Below are 20,313 nucleotides of genomic sequence, written 5' to 3'. Positions count from 1 at the left end.
AAAGCTGGAGTTTGTAAAGGAGGCAAAACCAGCAAGAGTGAGAATGTTTTTGAAAATCTCTCGAAAGTGTACAGCATCCAAAAAATCCCATCCCCTTCCTTCAGGCCTCCTTTCAAAACCACTCCCGGAAAACACATGAACACAGGCCGTCTGACAAGTCCACAGGAGCTCGCTGGGGAGAGGAGCAGTGACGAGAAGAGTCGCTGTCATGATCACACCTTTCAGTCTTTCACTCCTAATCAGCCGCCCAGCCTGCTCACTGCTGCGGGTGCATGCTTTGGTGCTACTTGGTTAGCGTCACAAGGGGTGTGTACTGACCATAACTACCCCATGGTGTCATACCTCATTCACATGTGAGAAAACAACAATATCTAGCATGTTAGCAGTGGGAAATTTTAGTTGCGCTTTCTCAAGACTCCAGTCATGCTCAATGAGTGCGCGAAAAGAGGGCCCATCCAGTGATTTCAATGACTGGATGCTACACATATAGGATTTTTTTGTCAGAGCATTTGATTTATTGATTGCTGCTGGGATGTAAAAAGAATTTCAACAAAAAGACCAAAAGAAAAATCAATATAATGACCTTCTCAACCTTTAAGGGACCTGCTAAACAGCTTTTCAGTCAGGGACTTGCCATCCCTGTGGCTGAAACATTAAGGATATCTGCATCAGCGATGATGGACTCACATGACACAGCCAGTGATTCAAACATCCCGCTCGGGTACATCTTCCTCTCATTCTGGCTATAAATAAATACTGTCTAAATGCACACACTGTACGTCTTTCTTCTTTGACAGTGGTAGTTTTTGGGGTATATTAAATGCAACAGTCAAAAGTGCTACATATTGAATTAAAACAAAGCAGCGTTTTAGCCTTTCATTTCGTTTATGTCGGCCATGTGTCATCAGATGTGAGGTGGAGTGAATAAATTGATTATTTCTGCGTTCGACAGGATATGGTGAGCAATTCAATTTAGAGTGTGTGGGTGAATGTGTGTGTGTGTGTGTGTGTCAGGGGAGCTGCAAAAGTGACAGCTAGGTGGCTAGAAGAGAGGAAAGGAGCCCTTAGCAGCAGAGCACGCAGGGCGCAGACTGTGACGAGCTACAGTTTGTCAAAAGATCATATCGCTGCACTGCTGTCACCATTTCAGAGTCACTGTGTTTAAGTGTCATTTTGCTCTCTATGCCTTTGCACAGCTGTCTTACAAAGCATCTCAGTGGCAAAAATACAGCTGGTATATTCTACATTAATGTCACCACTGAGACATATTGCTGCATTTATGCTATATTGAACAATGTGTCTCAAGAAGCACAAAGCTACCGATCATTATTATATTTATCGTATTTTTTCACTCCTCTTCCAGAAGCAGGGAGCTCACTTGTCAATTAAATAAACAAAAACGACTACAAAAGGAGCACGCAGTATTGACATTGCTGCACCAGGAGAGCTGCAAGCAAAGCCAAAATTTGGAAATAAGCTAAAAATCAAGATCAGATCATCTGCTGACACTTCTGGATATCAGTGTCAGCAACAATTTCACTCCTCCTGCAGACTTTGATCAACATTTCACACGCAAAAAAAAAAAAAAAAAAAAAAAAAAATGCTCATGACTGCCTCACCACTGTCTCTGTAAAGATAACAGCTCATTACTTTATTTCTACTTACTGTAAATGAGCACATTAGGACTCCGCTGTTTATTTTCTTTCCATTACATGTAAATGAGAGGCACTGGGAGATGAATGGACTCATAGAGGCACAAACCGTTTTCTGGCCTGAGTAAAGTTCACAGATCCCTCATATACTGATGGCTAACTTTAACCTCTGCGTTCACAGCTCCACTATTTACTTTAGTTTCTGGATGCAGTCAATGGTCTGCAGGAAGCATTGGTCCAGAACGAGGGAATACCTCTGAGGAGAAGGATGGAGAAAGGAGTCATTCAAACCTGGAATGACAAATAGGTGAGGCTGTTTACGTATGCTGTGTTTACATAAGTTTGTGTTTGGTTTGGTGGGTTATTGGGCATTTTGGAATAAATCTACACCTTTCTGCGTAATACTGCTACATAAAACAATATTAAAATTGTTTGGTGAAGTGTAATTTATTTGAAAGTGATGACACTCTTAATGACTGAAGTCAACAAGAGTAGTCATACTAATCTATGACAACATTTGGTTTTTCACTGAAATAAAACAGTAAAACGAGCGTCAAGCAGCAATAAGCTTTATTTAAAATCCAAAAGAGGTCGAAAAGATTGGCATTGTTCCTATCAACTACCACAAAATAAAAGCTTTAGATTACATGTTTGGGAAAATATTCTGCACGCTCATGAACACTGACTTCATTTTTATATGCAGTTGTGTTTAAGAAAAAAAAAACAAAAAAACAAAAATTTATTAAGTTAAACATTTTCCCTGGAATTGGATGCAGTTAGGGACCATGACAAGTATTTGCTCCATCAACACCCTTTCTGACGCACATTGCCGCATTTGATACATACTTGGCAAAGCTGCAGGGCCCGTCGTTGTTAAGCTTACGGTATCTCATGTGCTCCTCCACTGACACATCTCACTCCTCTACATTAAAGGGTGCCTCACCTTCTATCCAGGAGGTATTTAACACAAGCTGTTTTTTGTTACTCCGAGCATAAAGGCTTTCTTCATCACATCCAAACTCTGATATTTTTGTCTTGTGGCACTTTCTCGCTCAGTCCAATGGGGACCTGCCAATCTCCCACAGGGTCCTGGAAGAAATAGTGCGGTATTTGAAGCAGCACACTAACTCAGCCATGGTTTTAAATTAAGCGTGATGTGGAGGGAGAGGAGAAGGAGGAGGGGGCTTCTGCTGAAATCCTTTTGGCTACATCGGAAGAAAATAACTCGGACGTTAGTATGAATGTAGAGGCCACTCCTAACGACTCCAGACAACCTTTCGATTAAGAAGCTTAAGATCACATGCTGTACATATGTGTGACATGCTCTGGGGACTGTATGGAGGACTACAGTGGGAGTTTGTGCAGCTCGAGTCCGCATTCATTTTCAACCACTATTCCCACACAGCTGGTTTCGAGTCAGAAATGATTAGCAGTAAAATTTAAAAGGAATATTGAAGTTCAACCATCTGAGCCAAAAAACAAAACCCTCAAAAAATACTACGAGGGTCATAATCAGGAGGGAAAACAACATTTTCTAATTGTTTGGTGAAAATTCGGTTCCTTCTTTTAATGATTAAATTGGATGTCTCTAAAAATGCTTTAAAAACAGACATTGCTGCTCTTTCGAGCCGTAATGCACTTTGACCGTGGAGGAAAAGACATACGTGGATTTAATAAAATGTGACAGCGACATTTCTAAAACAGCAAGCACACAAGATATGAAACCATGGGGAGACATCCTATCAGCGTCAAACATGTCTGCAATCACTAAGAACACTTGTCGGGTGCCATCAGGGTTAAGTTGAAAGCTCTGCTCCTCAAGGTACTCAAGTGGTTAAACTGAGGTCACTGCATGCACAGAGGAACCACCACAAAGCGTCTTTGAGGGTTCAAATGAGGAAAAAGACAGGGATCCGTATGATGTCTGTGTGGCAGAAGAGGAGAGCCTGTTTTCTGCAGGCTGCTGTTTGTCACATGTGACGGGAGAAGGTAGGGCTCAGCTGGACGTGAGGTTGAGCAGGGACCAGCCAGTTTCCCTGGTTAGTGTCTTGTCTGGGCTGTCACAGAGCCTGCAGGCAAACATGCTTGACTTGTCTCATCACGTCACTGCAGAGCTGCAGGTCACGGTGGAGAGTGCTCTTCAGCGATGCCCTCAGCACCTCTGCTTCCTCCAGCTGAATGATCAGCCAGGAGACAACATATAAGAGCAATATGAACATCTCTGTGCAGCCCAGACGTGAGGGTTAGCATGAGCGCTGTCCACAAGAAGCGTGTCCATTGCATCACTGTTTCTCTTGTCTGGTGTAAATTTTGTGGGGAAAAACAAAAATCCTGCATGTCTTCAGAACCAGTTCACGACATCTACAGTGCTGTAGCAGTTGGAAATGAAACGTTGACAAATGCCAACGGACTTGTTGGACAGTTTGCTGTGGACAGTTCCTGTCATTTAGAGACTCCTGCCACCCTGGAGCGGAGGGATGCCGCTCCTAAGGGATGGAGTCATGATCGCCACGAGTGAGACAGACAAAGGAGAATTTGATGAGTCAGAGCATTAACAAAATGAAAATGTCAATGACATGCTGTCACTCAGTCTCAGTACACCACTTCTAGCCTTGTTACTTTTACACTTCTTACTGTGAATCCAAGTTTGTCTTCTCAAGCTGCAGCTCCAGCGTCGCCACCCTGTGGCGCTCCTCCTGGTACTTTTGTTCTGCCTCCAAAAACTTCTGGTTCATCTCTTTCTCTCTGGAAGATTCAAGCAAATATGTTAAAAATAAGACCACTTGATCGACCTATGAACCTTCAGACAGTCATAGATAAATGAATAGATTTACTCACTGATTTAATAGTGAAATTCATTCACTTTGAATGGCCTGCGTAACTCACTTTTTTACAAAATGGCAAAATGTTCTAATACTAACTTTAGACTGTAGGTTGTCGAAGAAACTGTAAAACTTTTGGTTTCAGAGCCAAATTCAAGATTTAGACTAAATGACTAAAATGAACTCCTGAAGACCTCATGGAAACTGGAAAGCCTTGCAATGCTCAGAAAGCAATAAGCGTCCATGGCCTTTAAATGGGAACTCACTACGGCCTACAAATCAATAGAATATCGCAGTGGCGTAGTGTTGCAACGTTCCCTCACACCTTAGTAAGTAAGTAATTTGGATTTTTGTGATGTACTAGAAAATCAAAATTGCCAATTCAAAATAAAATCTGAAAAATAACATTTTAAAGATTTTATGTGACTCGTTCTGAGGCTTACCTGCCTACAGACTCTCAGCCCATGGATACTCTCACCTCCGGGGCTTGCATGCTGTTATGCTTTTGCTCTGGCAGTCTTTCACCAGCAGCTAACATTACTGGCATTTTATTATATTAGCCTTCATTATCAATCTTTGAGTTACGCAGGCGAGCACTGGTATTGATTGATTATTGATTTTTAGATCCATGTTTCTCCAGGATATGCATTTAAACAGACACCATGTACCACTGACGGTTGTAAATTGAGATCAATAAAGTGGAGGAAAAAACCTGTCGACAGTATATATTACTTTGTCTGTAAGGCGTTCACCAGCTCGAGCAGTCTGTCCTTCTCCACGCAGAGGATTCTATATTCATTCGAGTGGGTCATCACTGCGCTCACATCAGCTGAACACTGTGGGCATTTTGAAGGATTTGGACCTCTGAGAGCAAAAAGTATAGAAAACAGACACGAAAACATCATTCTTGTTAATTCACTTCACAGTGTCATTGTACATAAATTGATGAGTAACATCACAGTGGCTGTATGTCCACTTACTTGAATTCTATACTACTTCCGACAGCGGGCAGCACCAGTTTGTGACCAAATTTAGAAACAGAACTGGGGGGAAAAATTGACAGACATATTAACTGAAAATCCCAACAGAATAGACTGTCGAAGCTGTGAGGCATCAAATAAAATCAATAGCCTGATTAGACAAAGTCTCCCATTAGCCACAATGGATTATTTACCCTTATATTGCTAAAACCAAATGTCAGTGGCTTATTCCATTAAAGTAAACTGACAATACCGATTCTCCATCTCCTCTTCTCATTTAGCATGATTACTATGAGCACACATACCCCGAAGCTGCTATTCTCTTGTAACTGTCTCCCTCTTCAGGGGGAGATCCTGAACTGCAAATTGTTGTCCTGGGGTTTGCCTGTCTTTCCACGCCTTCTTCCTGCAACAGATGTTTGCATACATGTAAGGTTGGCTTAGCATTAAATGGGAATAACCAAGCATTAAGACATTTTTTAACTCAAATTTTGTGCTGTCTGCTAAGAAGTCCAGTAGAAAAATGTTTTTGCTGAGGTGAGTTTTGATATCATTCCCATGATTTTGCTGTCTTTGTTTTGTTTACCTTGACAGAGAGCTGCTGGATTTGCTCCTCTAGTTCTTTGATCTTGGCCTTAAGCTTCTGGATGAGAGTGCTGTGCTCTGAAGGCTCACTGCTGAGTTGTTGTCTCGGGCTGTGCTGCGTCTCCTTGCCCTGTGCCTTCTGCTGTCGGCTGAGCTGTCTCAGCACCTCCTGCATCCGCGTCTGCTGCTTCTGCCAGAGGTATAAGGGAAGGTCACTGCTGAGAGCAATGTAGTAGCGCATAGGCCTATCACAGAGGATTCGTCTTTCTGCAGCCTGTGGCTTATTTTAACCTGTATATGTGATGTGAAATCCCTGATTATTTATTGTCATTTGGTCTGTGTAACAAGAACTGAATCTCCACAACATGAAGAATTTGCTCCTTAACCACAATGCCATATGGGCTTAATCACGTGACACACTCAACCGTACTTAATTCACGAACAGAGCTACAACATTAAATATATTCCTCCACTCCAGATCCAACACTCTGAACGCTTTTCTGTGGTTGACAATTCCACGATCATTTGGGCGTAGATATACGAGTTAAAAACCTTCAGACAAAAATCCAATTTAGCACAGAGGCCAACCAGAAAACATGTTGATGATTCGCAGAAAGTTTTTCAAATTATACTTTATCGTGTAGTCAAACACAAATTGATGTTTTTCCCCGGTCTAATCCTTACCAGCAGAGCATCCACAAGCTCATCGTCATGTTTACCCTTCTCCAGGAGGGTGGAGATCTGAGCCTTCAGACTTTTCATTTCTGTAGACAGAGATTTGTTCCGGGCCTTCGAGGCTTCCAGCTTTTTCTTCACATCCTCGTGGTCTTTCAGCAGGGCCTCATAGTCCACTAAGATCCTCTGTGTGAGTGTGGAGGGAGAGCAGGGCCTTGGAACATTAACATTCATATTTCAATTCATTTACAGTTATTGTACAGTATCCGCACCTCAAATGCCTCCCTCTTCTCCTTCTCGATGGAGCGGATGTAGCTGAGGTTCCTTTCTTGAGGAGGGGTTCTCTGAAGGACCCCCACGCCCAGAAACTCTTCCTCTAGACTGAGGACACTCGACTGTCTTCGCTGGTTCAGCTGCTGCTCAAGGTCTCGCAACTGTTGCACGATGCCAAGTTTTGTTAATGATGATTTCAGGTATTTGTTATTTGCTATGTTATATTTAGGCTCAGTTTCAGATTACTTCAATAAAAAACAGATAACCACTAGAATAAATAAGGTAAACTACAGGTAAAGACAAATAAACAAGGAAACACTATAAACCTCCATCCAGAAGGAAGTCAGCTGTGACTCACCAAACAGCCCACTTGGCCATTTAAGAGAACAATTCAGAAAACCAAAAAAAAAAAAAAAGAATTGATTCAATAAGAGCATAACATAGTAATAACAATATATAATTACATTAGTGACTTTGCAAAGCACTTTATTAACTCTGTAAAGAATTTTCTAAATTTAATTTGAGAATGGCATTAGGACTTAAGTCGTAATGTCATTTTTATCTTACCCTTGTCTGAAGAGCCAGTATCTGCTGAGAGCGACCTCTAAAGCTGCCTGGGCAGCTTAGCAACTGCTGAAAGTTGACCTCCTCTCCAACCTCACTGATCAGAACCTACAACAGCAGCAGCAGATTGTACTTTGGAACACAGAAGTCACTCATATTTAATCATAGGAACAGGTGAAATTCTTCTTGAGCACTTAGACTTAAAGAAGGATAATAAAAAAAAAAAAGATACTACCTTGTGAGCTACTTTCAACTCCTGTTTGACGGCTTGAACCTGGTTGCGATACTCAGTCACTTTCAGCTGGGCAGCGGCTAATTTTTCCTGCACCGATTTCACCATTGGATGTTCCTGCTTTGTGAACAAATGATAAATGATTCAAAATGGGCTGCAATCATCAAAGTTAGAATGACCTAAAATTTCCCTCATGGTGAAATACCTCACAGTCTTCAGATGACCTCTTGTTCGGTGACTTTGTATCAATCTTCTGCCCAGATGGGGAGTGCAACAAAGCGGCCTGCAGCTATAGAAAGGAGTATAACATCACAATTATTCATTTATTCCCTAAACCACTGCACACATTGTAAACAGCTGTATCCAACAAATCAAATGAAACGATACACCTGACGCAAAACTTTGTTACCTCTTTTTCAAGCTCTTTGTTTCTGTTGCTGTTTTGCTTGGATTTAATCTTTTCTCGCTCAATTTCAGCAGTTAGCTCTCTATTCTTCTTGGAAAGCTCGACGATCTTGGTGGCTGCTATATCCCCTGCCAAGCCCGATGTGCCTAAACACGGAAGAGTCATGAGGCAGCTGCGATGCATCTGTAACATCCCTGTGGTGCAGAAGAAGTGGAAGTTACAGCATTATACCTGCTAAAACCAGTCGTTCTTCTTCTCTCTTCTTCTGCAGGTGTTTAATCTCAAAATCCTTTTCACTCAGAAGTTTGAAGAGGCGACCGTTTTCATCCTTAAGCTCCCTCAGCTGGTCCAGCAAATTCTCATCCTGTGTCAGTCTACAGGGAGGTTATTGAAGTAAATGATAAACAGACGAGACAGGTCGATTACAAGTGAATAGTGTGCTGCTTCGATGATGTGTACTCCAATGAATTATAATGCGTGTTTTTCCTTTTTGGTATAATCAATAAAGTTTCAAAACTACTTAAGATGGCACAGATGAAAACAACCATGGTAAACATTTATCTCAGCCTCTGCAAGACTCACCTGCCTTCGAGTTTGTCTGCCTGAATACCTTGCTTAGACAGATCCAAATCATCCTGGGCAGCACAGGCGTTAAGCTTATCCGCTTCTTTCTCCTTTTTCCTATCCAGTTTTCTTTTCTCCTGCTGTTTTTGCAGTGCTTCGAACTGAAGGCGCAGATCAGTCAGCTCATCATCATGCTCCATGATCTATAATGGAGATAATACTCCACTTCCAAAGGCAGGAAATGGCAGTGATCAATCAATAATGTGGCTAAAAATTGTGAGGGAATTTAATGATACAGTAGCAATATCATGGATACTTGAACATACATTTCCCTGGAATTGAAGGCAGCAACGCAGTTAAGCAGTAAAGTTTCTAGCACTTGCATGTTTTAGCTGAACGAAAATAAACATTACTTTTATCGACAATCTTAAGTTAATTACGCTTTTCAAGCGGACCAAGTTGTGATATATGTTTAAATAAGCGCCTTATTTTAAGGATGTGTTCATCCTTGTAGAAGTAGCAGCAAAACAAGAGTCCCTCTCGTCGTGGCTCCTCAACGTGTCATTTGAGTGCTTTAGCCACGAGCCCAAACAGACTGAGACTAACTGATCCGGTCTTGTTAGAAAAAAAAAAAAATCAACGTGTGCTAGCTAACGTGACGAGTAATTAGCGAGATAACTTGATGTTAATGACAATTCGACTGAAAGTGGGTCTCAAAACTTTAACCCTTGTCTTCCAACTCCTCTCTAAGTGGCTGTACGATAACAGTTGAATGACGAGACAATTGCTCACCTGTCATTCATCCACGGGCAGCACTTCTAAACAATTCACAGGCTGTTTTGCACTGGCAGGCTTTATTATTTGTATGGTAGGCGAAGAATCCGTATCCATAGCGACGGCGCTCCACAGGAGAGGACAAGATCTCGCGGGAGCAAGAATGTCGTCATCATGTGAACGTGACAGCGCTACCTGTTTAACAGTTCGACTGCTTTTCATGGCAAGACCCGCCCTACTCTACCACTGATTGGCTTACCGTAATATATTAGTCTAATTTAAAACCAATGGTACTCCTCATATCGCAACCTACCCAACCCCACCGAGAACGGTAACCAATCAGAGGGAGAATAGGGTGGAACTTGGCGAATAAAGAGGGGAAATGAAAATTAAACGGTGAGCTGTAGCAAACCTCATTGACTGATAAACAAATAATTATTCCTCGCTAAACGTTCATAAATGAACGTTGCCCTGCTGTTGTGTTACTAATGCCGGTAAATATTGACATTACAGTGCAAAAAGCGAGTTTTTTGGGGGGCGGGGGTTCAACCAGAAATGTCTCACCGAAGAAGACATTTGTTCAGCAGGTAAGCAGATCACTACACGGCAAAACAAGTGTCCAAATACTTGCTAAGACCTATTGGAAAATTGTGAATAACAGTATTTACCCTATGGAAATATGAAAACTAGAACCATTGTATTATATCCTATATGACCACAAGGGGGCAATACACCATAGAGCAGCTTTGTAGAACTGCCAATGGTAAAGGGGGTACTCAGTCTCCAAACATAATGAGTACATACACTAGAGCACATTCATTTTGTTTTGTCAGATTGGAAGATACAGGCTCCAGGAGCATCTACTCCATGTACATTACACCCATTTATGTTCTTAGTTATTACAGACTCTGGAAACTGAAAAGTGAAATACTATTTCTAATCTGACAGCAAATCCCACAGAGGCTTCACAGGTGCCTCAGTCACGCCTCAACCCAGGTTTGAAGGTAAGAGACAACCTGAAGGATGCTGCTTTGGAATAACTGTGCACAGGAGTGATGGAGGCTACAGGATCAGCACAGTGCTCGGTGTAACCTGATGCAGTTGCATAACATTTCCTGGATCTCAGATGGACTGGACTCATTGTGTTCTTTAGTGTGAGTAATACACAACATTGCAGAATCTCCAAAGTCACAGTGACGCTGCATGTTAGAGCTAGATTGATGGAATACATTTCCTGTTGAGATTGGATCTTAGGGTGGGGCGATACACTGTGAGGGAAATCACAGCAGTGTTATTTGTTGGGAGGGGTAATGTTCAGAAATCAACTGGTGCACAGTGAAGTGAGCACTCGACATTTTGCAACCACCATGAGTTACGAATAAGAAAGTCTGACCGAACATACAACGACTTAACTTGTCATAAACTGTTCACTTAATTTTCAGTATGTTGGGTAACCGAAAACGAATGCAGTCTTCAGTGAATCCTACCATCATGAATGTGTTAGCGTTCACCTTTTGTTGCTGTTTTAGAGACTGAAAAGAAGTTAAGGGCCACTTTGGAGGCTCTGAAATTGTATTTTATACTGAGCAGCATCTCCAACACAGACTAAACTGTTGACTCATTATACATACATGAGACTGCATTAGTTTTAGCTTTGTGTACAGGATGAACTGGCAAGTGAGTATATATCAAAACACATTTGTAGTGCCGCTCGGGAAGGCTTCAAAACACAACACAATTTCAAAGTAATGAGGTCTTGGTCATTTTTATTTGCAGATAACCAAATAAAAAAAAAGGTATTCGAACACAACATTCAACACAACTTTGTGAATAACTTAACAAGGCATCTATTTTATGATGATATTTTACGGGTTACTGCACAGTCTGTCGGTGTACCTCAGTTACTTTAGCTCTGGTGTCTCAGGAAGCTGCTGTATTGAAACATTGGACCCCTGCGTATCATAATGTAATGATAATTATATGGGGGGAAAAACATTTACAATCAATTTGTATGAGGCTGTTGACTTGATGGTTTTTGTGCCTTTTCTGATTTCCATGTGAATGATTTTGTCTTTTGTGGGATAATCTGAAGCCGTATTGAGTCAAAAACCGTTTGCGTCCTTATTGGTGAATGATTTGAAAGCACAGGCCTTGTCTGTGGACGAGGTGTCAAAGCCTTCCATAACATGCCTCTAATGCACTGGGATGCCCATTTTACAAAAAGTGGGCTAAGGTGCAAGCATTTTCAATTTGGCAAATGTACATTAGTACATGAAAGAATACAGCTGGTATGAGACATTAAACAACAGCAGAAAAAGCTCAGGTTACCCACCATTGGTGGTTATTTTTAAAATCTAGGCTTAACCTAGGCGTACTGTTAAAACTGACTTGCTAAATCTACCTAGGTTTTTTTTTTTTTTTAATATTTCACTCACATATCATTCAAACTCTATCAGTAAAGTCCACACAGATGTCAGATCAGCTGGGTTAACAACTGCAAACACAAAGAGTGTAACAGGTGTTCATACAGCTGAGATCAATACTTCTCAACACGGAAGTGACAGCCTGCCCCTCTGGTACTATTTAAAGGACAGGAAGTGTAATCAATAACTTACAACTATTTACAGTGCAGGTGAGGTGCGGAAGGGATGCGTGCATACAAAAATTATGACACATCTCTAAAAATTAACGTTCTACACACCTTAATATGAGGTAATATTAAGGGACATAAAACATCAGAGTCCGTGTTCACTTGTGTTGCACTGCTTTCTGTTCTTGTCTGGGTTTTGCATAGTAGTCTCTGTACATTGTATACAGGACCCCTAAAAACAAAGAAACAGAGCAATAAGTTACAAGACAGCACTTACACCTACTGAAAAATGAAAGCTAGAGGGAAAGATAAGAACAGACTTTATCGCTGACAAGTAAAAATGTTCATTATGTAACGAGCTAATTGAGATTACCAGGATTAAAAAACACACAAATCCAAGCAGTTTTGTGCAAACTGAAACAATGTAACTAAGTTCTAATCAGAAATGTGACACTTCCAGCTACATACCAACGGTCATGGCTCCAACCACAAAGCCCTGGGCAGCTACACGCATGTGGATCAGGTGGACCGACATTTTTGTGTCTCCCCGACTTTTCATCTTCAGCAGTCTGTATCCAACAATGGCAAAGAATCCAGCCATCCCTGCAAGCAGCAACAAGGCAGATCAATTTTCACGGATGACTCGCTACAACAAAGCAGGTGTAATAGCTGTTCGAGCAGGAAGTGTCCAAACAGTGGGGGACACAAACAGTAGGGGGACACAGACTTACATAGACGTACCAACTCTGGTCACTTTGAAGTATTTACTCACCCACTGGGACAAATGGATTCTCCTTTGCTTTTCGCAGGAACTTGGACTCATTCTCATCATAAGTAGACATCTTGTCTAAAAAGGACAGAGAAGGAAAATTAGTTATTAAGTTACATAACAAGCCAGCTCATTCACGGTAGGTGGGATCCATTTTCTATGTTAGATCCTCACCGAAAACTGAAAAAGAAGTTAAGAAAGAAGTGCAGTAATGGATAAGGTTGAGATTTATCCTTCTAAATACTGATGAACTCTTTACCCTGCGCTGGTTTGGACCTCTGCTCAGAGCTGAGGAGCACTGGACTGCTCAGAGGTTACACATGAAGGGCAGCAGGAAAACGCATCCTTTTCTCTTTTATAGGCCCAAATAAACTTATACAGCACAGCGTGGGACACGTCGACCATTGTGCAAAGCCATATTAGAGTGTTTTGAAGTGGCTTACATTTTGATCAAAGGCCACATAGCAGAAACACCCCAGAGAATAAAATAAAACAATCGAGAGCGAGTTTTACCCGCTCATAAAACCTCAATTACGCCATAACAGGCTGGATTGAATTCTTACCTGTTTGAGGTGTTTGTGGCTGTCTGAATCGCCTGTAATGAAATTATCCGGAGACGTTTTATGACTCTTTCAACCCCAGGTCGCACGTATCGTATGGAGGAAGTCAGGAGCCGGCTACGTGATGTAACTACCACCGACACGCAGGTCTGACGTCAACAGGATATCACGAGTGTGTTGCGTTCATGACGCAGGACAAAATCGTAAAGACAGTTCGCACCTTGGAAATGTTCTCTTTTTTGCATTAAATGGGAGTTCTGAATTTTAAAGATGGATCAAATGAGCTTGTCATTGTATTGTATTGAAATAGAGCTAAAGGGTGAGTTAATTAAAGTCCATAGATTTGTGAACAACTCAATTAACCTTTGAGCAGGGATATGTCCTTGAACCTTAAAGCAATAACTTTTGGATGCTATCAGTGATAATGGAGGACTATGGCTTATTCAAATTCACTGAACATGACCTCATGTCTGGGGGCCACTAAGAGCCATTGCTGTAACACTTTTGATCCACAGGTCATCACTATGATGAACGGTGAAATCAGTCATGTAGTGTCAGTTTCTTTGCAACACTAAAACATTCCCTGACCTGCAATTTATGAATGATATATTGTACAGATTAAAATACACAGAGTAGTTTCACATGTACATATAATCCATCACTGTCAAATACAGATTCTGCACGCTGTATATTCTCTCTGTATAGACATGTATGCATGAATACAATTTACAGAAATACTTGTCTTGTAGACATTATATGTGATGGGACATTGTTGCTCTTTATATATACTTATATACACATGTGTTGTCCACCTACTAGAATGCATTAAATAGCTTCACATTTATGTTTTACCCATTTTTCTACCCATTCTTCTTGGGACTGTGTGTAATACTGAGAGCAATTTAAAACCTGAGTCAATAAAGCTGAGTCTGTTATCTCTAGGTTCGGATTACGCAGACGTTAAAGGGCAACAGTTTATGTCTTGGAAATCCGACGTGTCTTGAACGCAGCATCAGTTGTACAATCCCCTTGCAAAATCAAAGATGGTGAAACGAACGTGAGATACAACCCCGGCATAAAATGCGTGGAGTCTGTTTCGCAATGAATCAAAAAACGCGTTTTTCAAACTATCAGCTGGTTTTTGTGTCATCATATTACAAATTTAGCTGTAAATATCAGATTGCTCTCACTGTCGGAGAAACAATGCAACTAACAACGCTTCAATTGGCCAAGCTCCTCTCATGAAGGACTGGATCACTCTTTCTCTGGTCCGAGGGGATATCACCATCATTTATCTTTTGTTTTATTATCCCTTCCCCGCCTCAGTGTTTTAACAGCTTACGGTAAAAATGCCACAGCAGGTCTTACCGGCATGTAAAGGAAAGTGGAAGTGGGTGGACGGGAATGCTCTTGCCTCACATGTTGATCTCTGGGATGATGTAACAGTGGGAACATGTCGTGGGGGCTCGTGGCTGCACGTTTCTGCAACGTGCTGGATCCAGATCAGAACAATGTGTTAATCCAACTTGTTGATGGTGCAGATTTTTAAGATTATGACCCACTTTCAAACGAATTTGACAATTTACATTAGATATCCAGTCCTATAACAGATCGTTTAATAATAATACTAATACTACTACGACTACTACTAATAATAATATATGTATGATTATTAGGCGTACTTCTTTCTCATATTGTTTCCTAATCCTGATGTGACAGAGCCAACTGAAAGCAATGTGGCTGCTTAGAATAAACTTGTGTAGTTCTACTCTTTCATATTGTTCCAACCTAAAGCAACAGAATACATTTTTTATCAGTAGCAACTTTCCATGTTTTTGTGAGAGCGTCTGGATTGCGTTCAGCCTTCTTGAGAAAGGCAATCAAAAACAGCTTTGAAGCCCTAATGATCCTCTGGCTTTTCCTTTATGCAATTATGGACAATCTGTTCCTGCAGATCATGCACCAGGCCCTGCTGTTCACCACAGATTAAAGCAGAGAGATAAAGGAAGGAGTGCTGCAAACAGCTATCACTTATCATCCAGGCAACCCTTTAGGAAAATAATTCAATATACACATTTTATATTTATGTCCACTTTTACTGTTTAGTGTTGTGTGGTGTCGGATCATATACTGTACTCTCTGCTGATCCAACCTATATGTTTCATATAATATGTCTCTGCTGGTCTCAAGTCAGGTCATGTTGTAAAGAAAGAAAACATCTCCACCCAGCGGTCAATCTGTGAATCAGGAGTGAATTGAAATGGTAACTGTTAAGTTTGACAGACTGCAGAGTAAATGTGGATATCAAAATCACTCATTCAGTCTTTACAGTATCTTTACATATTATTTTTTTAATTAATGCATATTATGTGTGCGTGCGTATGTGAGCATGTCACAGCAGACTGGTTCCTCACCACATGCAGCTGGTGCCACTTTTTTCGCCCCTGCTCATCAGACATCCTGAGTCCACCACTGATTAGTCCTGATTTTCAAGTACAAAATTTCCCTTTTCGTGACCATCTGACCTTTTCCATCACAGCCCTCTTTAGTCTTTTTTTCTCCACCTTTACAAATCCAGTGACTTCACAGTAAGTACAAAATGGATGTAGCCTCAATGACTTTTAATTCATTTAGGTAAATAGATAAATTGGTCTAAAATGATAAACAAGAACTACTGAATACATAAAAATGCACATCACTAGAATTGATGCCTGTTGCGTTGATGACAGAGGATGAACAACATTCACAGGATGAAGAACCACAACAAGATGGGAAGACTTTTTTTTTTTTGTCATGGCAGCAAGAAAGCTCAGAATGCTGAGTTTTTGCAGTGTGTTTAAATACAAATGAAGTATATTAAATCTTGTACAAATACAGCTTACTAATGGGTAAGACTGTGTGGTCTCATAATGAACACCTCCTGCTTTTTCCATATTCTTTTCCCAATAAGATATAATTTCCAGCAGGTGGTGCCACACATCCACTTCTGCAGCCTAGCAGCAACAGAGAAAGCAGATGTCTTTCAACTGTGCAGACTTCGGAAAATTAAATGACTCTTTACATTAATGGTCAAACTGCAATTGCAGACCGCAATTTTACGTGTAGTGTGACCCATTTCATTACTACAAAATGCAAATATATGTTAATGTTAGAGATTGATGTATATTTTTAAATAGACTGACATTATTTCACCATGTTAGAAAAAATGTGAAAATATGTAAACCGGCGAAAGTGCAAGAAATGTTCGTTTGTTAGTTGTCTAGTCAAATACGATTGCATGTCACATGCAGCATGCCTTCCTTATCAGAAACTTTCACATGACGTTTACTTATAGGTCCAAAAACCATTACCCAGCACGTTTTCTCTCCTTTTTGACTGAGCTCAACTGTATTTGGAGAATTGTGAATAATAAGCAACCTTTTTTTTATCATGTCATCAGCTACTGCTGTGAATTAGATGAAACAAGCAATATTATAATGTGGCCTGTTTGTGGACATGTTAAATGTAAAATACTTATGATTTCATTGTTTCGTGTTAGTGGTTGATGTTACTCATTGAAAGTCGGCTCATGTTTCCTCTCTTCTCTGTGTTTGCATAAGACTGCAAGCACAACAGTGCTTTGCCTTTTTAGCAGTATATCCCGTAGTTTCTCACGATGCTGTCTGTTGTTAGGGTTAGGGTTAGGGTTAGTGACTGTGGCTTCCTCTGCTTATGCTGAAATCATCTGTATAACCTCCATACATACACAAATAGTGTTAGAGTTGTAGGTCACTGAAAATGATAAACCATCTCTTAATTCAGTTTCTGAATACATTACTCAAAGAGATGCATCTCCATACCCAAAAACCCAAGAGGATTAATGATATCCAAATGAAAAATATGACTCATGTCTGATCTTTTGACCAAAAAGTTAATAGTTTTAGCATGTCATATCAATGCATAAGACTGCAAATGCTGTTTGAGTTAATTTCATTGTTTCCTGTCGTTACCGCATAAGGAGTTCCTGGAATGCAGAAGCCTACCCAACAAGCAAAAGGAGGAGCAAAAGTCTGTTTATCATGCTGGATGTTGACCTTAACTCCAAGTCAGTGTGTGGCTGTCAGAGGACTCAGTCATGGGGCTGCTGCTGCCGATCCTTCTTGGCTTTCTTGCCTGTTTGATTGGAGGGCTGTACCTACTCGGTGTGTTTCGACAACGGCGACCAGGAGAACCCCCTTTGGATAAGGGGCTTATCCCTTGGCTGGGTCATGTCTTAGAATTTCGTAGGGACACATTAAAGTTCCTCGACAGGATGAAGCAAAAGCACGGCGATGTGTTCACAATTCAGCTGGGAGGATATTATGTTACATTCCTTCAGGACCCTCTGTCATTTGGGTCACTTGTTAAGGAGAGCCGAGAAAAGCTGAACTTCAACAAATTTGCGGCACAGCTGGTACAAAGAGTGTTTGGATATACAGCTATCGAGGTCGACCACCAGATCCTCCACCTGTCCAGCAACAAGCACCTGAAAGGGGTTGGCCTGGAGGTAATGACACAAGCCATGATGATGAATTTGCAGAACCTGATGCTGCACAACATTGGATCAGCTGCAGGCGAAAGGACCTGGTTGGAACGTGGTCTGTTTTCATACTGCTACAATATTGTTTTTAGGGCTGGCTATTTGGCCCTGTATGGCAATGAACCATCCAAGTCAAAAGCCGGTGAGGACAAAGCCAAAGAGAAAGACAGAGCTGAATCAGATGCCTTATATTACGAGTTTCGTAAATATGACAAACTCTTCCCCAACCTGGCTTATGGGGTCCTGCCACCAAGGCAAAGGTTGGAAGCAGACAGGCTCATGAGATGCTTCTGGAACATTCTGTCAGTGCCGAAGCTGAGGGCTAAGGACAATGTCAGTGGCTGGGTGTGGGACATGCAGAAGGCTAAAGAGGAGGCAGGTATGCAAGAGCCAATGATCACCAGGTACATGTTTGTGCTACTTTGGGCCTCTCAGGGCAACACGGGGCCTTCTGCATTCTGGCTGCTGCTCTTTCTCATGAAGCACCCAGAAGCAATGACAGCAGTGAAGGAAGAGGTTGACAGAGTTGTAAAGGAATCTGGACAGCAAGTCCAGCCTGGCGGCCCTCTAATCGACCTCACGCGTGAAATGCTGATGAAAACACCAATCCTGGACAGTGCTGTGGAGGAGACCCTCCGACTCACTGCTGCACCCCTCCTGACCAGAGCTGTGCTCCAGGATATGACCCTCAAGATGGCTGATGGACGTGAATACTTCATTCGCCAGGGCGACAGAATAGCGCTCTTTCCTTACAGCGCCGTTCATATTGACCCAGAGATCCACCCTGACCCACAGTCATTCAAATATGACCGTTTTCTGAATCCAGACGGGAGCAAGAAAACAGATTTTTACAAAGGAGGCAACAAGGTGAAGTATTACAACATGCCCTGGGGGGCTGGGGTGTCCATGTGTCCTGGGCGTTTCTTTGCCACCAATGAGCTGAAACAGTTTGTTTTCCTCATGTTGGTCTATTTTGAGTTTGAGCTGAAGAATCCTGATGAGAAGATCCCCGAAATTGACTACAGGCGATGGGGCTTTGGAACGATGCAACCCGTCAGAGACGTTCAGTTTCAATACAGACTCAGATATTAAAACCAATCAGTTGCCTTTATTCTTCTGCTAAAACGTTTAATTTTCAGTTTGATCATTTCTGCAGGTTTTCAATTGACAATTGTGTTTCTAAGAAACATGAGATCCCACAATGAAACATGATTTTACACTTGCAAAGCAGATGACATTAGATGTTACATCTCATTAGTCTATAGGGGGAATAAGGACAGCAACACAACCAGTGATGGGAAAGAAGGCTGTAACAAAGGCTGGAGAAGATGAGAGGAAAAGACAAAAAAAAATGTTGTGTATTCAGTGCAACTGATGATTCTCTTGAAGCTATTTCTTCTGCATTCTATAATGATTTACACCATGATTTACATGTATTTTGTGTTGATTGAGCTAATAAAATTTTATTTTACTCAGCAAAGACTTTTGTTTAAAGTTATTTTTAAAAAGTAGAAAAAGAAAACATGTCATTTTTGTTAATAATCAAAATGCATTTCTGGGAAATGGTTGTGATGGGGGTAGTTAGGTATCCTTCTTCTGCTTGTGTAACCTTTAAATCGAGGTCAGGTGTTGCTGATAGTCTCTGTCTCTCATGCAGTTTGTGTTACACTTAATGTCTCATCTTAATCAAGACAGTGATCTGTTTTTAGGGCATGTGCATAAATGGAATGTCACTGAACTGGTTTCAAGGTCAAGGTTGGGTGTTATTTGGCACAAGAAACTATACTCGTAACCTTGATAACTGATAATTAGAACTTCTTTGCATGGCTATGCAATAATTCAACCTGTCATAAAGATTTTATCTTACCAAAAATGACACAAGATCAATCGTTATGATGCCAATGCCTGTTGATTTTATGAGGCTGGAGCAGGTTTATCTTTTAACAGATAAACTTGTGATAGACTGTGGTCTCTGAGCTTTAGTGGTTTGCCATGTAATTGCTTAATAACCCATGACTACAATAAATTAGCATTTCTCTCAATCAAACAAAATACTCAGTTGTCTGTTGTACTTACGATCATCCAACTGAGCTCATTTTGCAGTTTCATTCAGTTTTCATTGCAGTTTCATTTCCACAAGTTGGAGGTAGAGGAAGTGGGTTATTCTGTTAATTGCTGTTAATCACAGCAATCATACAATTTCTACATTTCTATGTCCTTTATCAAGAGAAACACTGTTTTGAAATACAAAATATGATTCAGGAACATGGACATGCTGATTTCCATTACTGATTTTGTGCATCTAAAGT

At 41.0% G+C, this 20,313-nt stretch overlaps 3 protein-coding genes across 4 annotated transcripts; 1 reads left to right on the top strand and 2 right to left on the bottom strand.

Moving 5' to 3' along the window:
- Positions 1-2,207: 2,207 nt before the first annotated feature.
- Positions 2,208-9,664, bottom strand: ccdc13 (coiled-coil domain containing 13). 2 transcript variants are annotated; one of them, XM_076744132.1, is made up of 15 exons: positions 9,546-9,664; positions 8,772-8,978; positions 8,421-8,563; positions 8,193-8,335; positions 7,989-8,072; positions 7,787-7,903; positions 7,555-7,659; positions 6,987-7,148; positions 6,724-6,900; positions 6,041-6,229; positions 5,760-5,860; positions 5,455-5,517; positions 5,207-5,338; positions 4,287-4,397; positions 2,208-4,138 (listed from the first exon to the last, which is right to left on the bottom strand). In XM_076744132.1, exons 2-15 carry the CDS (start codon positions 8,951-8,953, stop codon positions 4,099-4,101), a joined length of 1,749 nt encoding a protein of 582 aa, XP_076600247.1. In that variant the 5' UTR covers positions 8,954-8,978; positions 9,546-9,664; the 3' UTR covers positions 2,208-4,098. The 2 variants fall into 2 exon arrangements, with proteins under 2 accessions (XP_076600247.1, XP_076600248.1); XM_076744133.1 differs by having other exon boundaries at positions 7,787-7,900; positions 9,546-9,612.
- A 1,612-nt stretch (positions 9,665-11,276) lies between these two features.
- higd1a (HIG1 hypoxia inducible domain family, member 1A) lies at positions 11,277-13,611 on the bottom strand. The gene is made up of 4 exons (XM_076745867.1): positions 13,450-13,611; positions 12,890-12,964; positions 12,586-12,720; positions 11,277-12,349 (listed from the first exon to the last, which is right to left on the bottom strand). The coding sequence occupies exons 2-4, from the start codon at positions 12,957-12,959 to the stop codon at positions 12,276-12,278; spliced, it is 279 nt and encodes a 92-aa protein (XP_076601982.1). The 5' UTR covers positions 12,960-12,964; positions 13,450-13,611; the 3' UTR covers positions 11,277-12,275.
- A 3,936-nt stretch (positions 13,612-17,547) lies between these two features.
- On the top strand, positions 17,548-19,363 carry LOC143329487 (7-alpha-hydroxycholest-4-en-3-one 12-alpha-hydroxylase-like). The gene has a single exon (XM_076745398.1). It carries the CDS (start codon positions 17,561-17,563, stop codon positions 19,094-19,096), a length of 1,536 nt encoding a protein of 511 aa, XP_076601513.1. The 5' UTR covers positions 17,548-17,560; the 3' UTR covers positions 19,097-19,363.
- The last annotated feature ends 950 nt before the right edge of the window (positions 19,364-20,313 follow it).

Source organism: Chaetodon auriga, chromosome 12, assembly GCF_051107435.1.
Source record: "Chaetodon auriga isolate fChaAug3 chromosome 12, fChaAug3.hap1, whole genome shotgun sequence".
In the NCBI taxonomy this organism is placed as follows: domain Eukaryota; kingdom Metazoa; phylum Chordata; class Actinopteri; order Chaetodontiformes; family Chaetodontidae; genus Chaetodon; species Chaetodon auriga.
The sequence above is the reverse complement of the archived record's forward strand: the minus strand, read 5'-3'. Positions and strand labels throughout refer to the sequence as shown.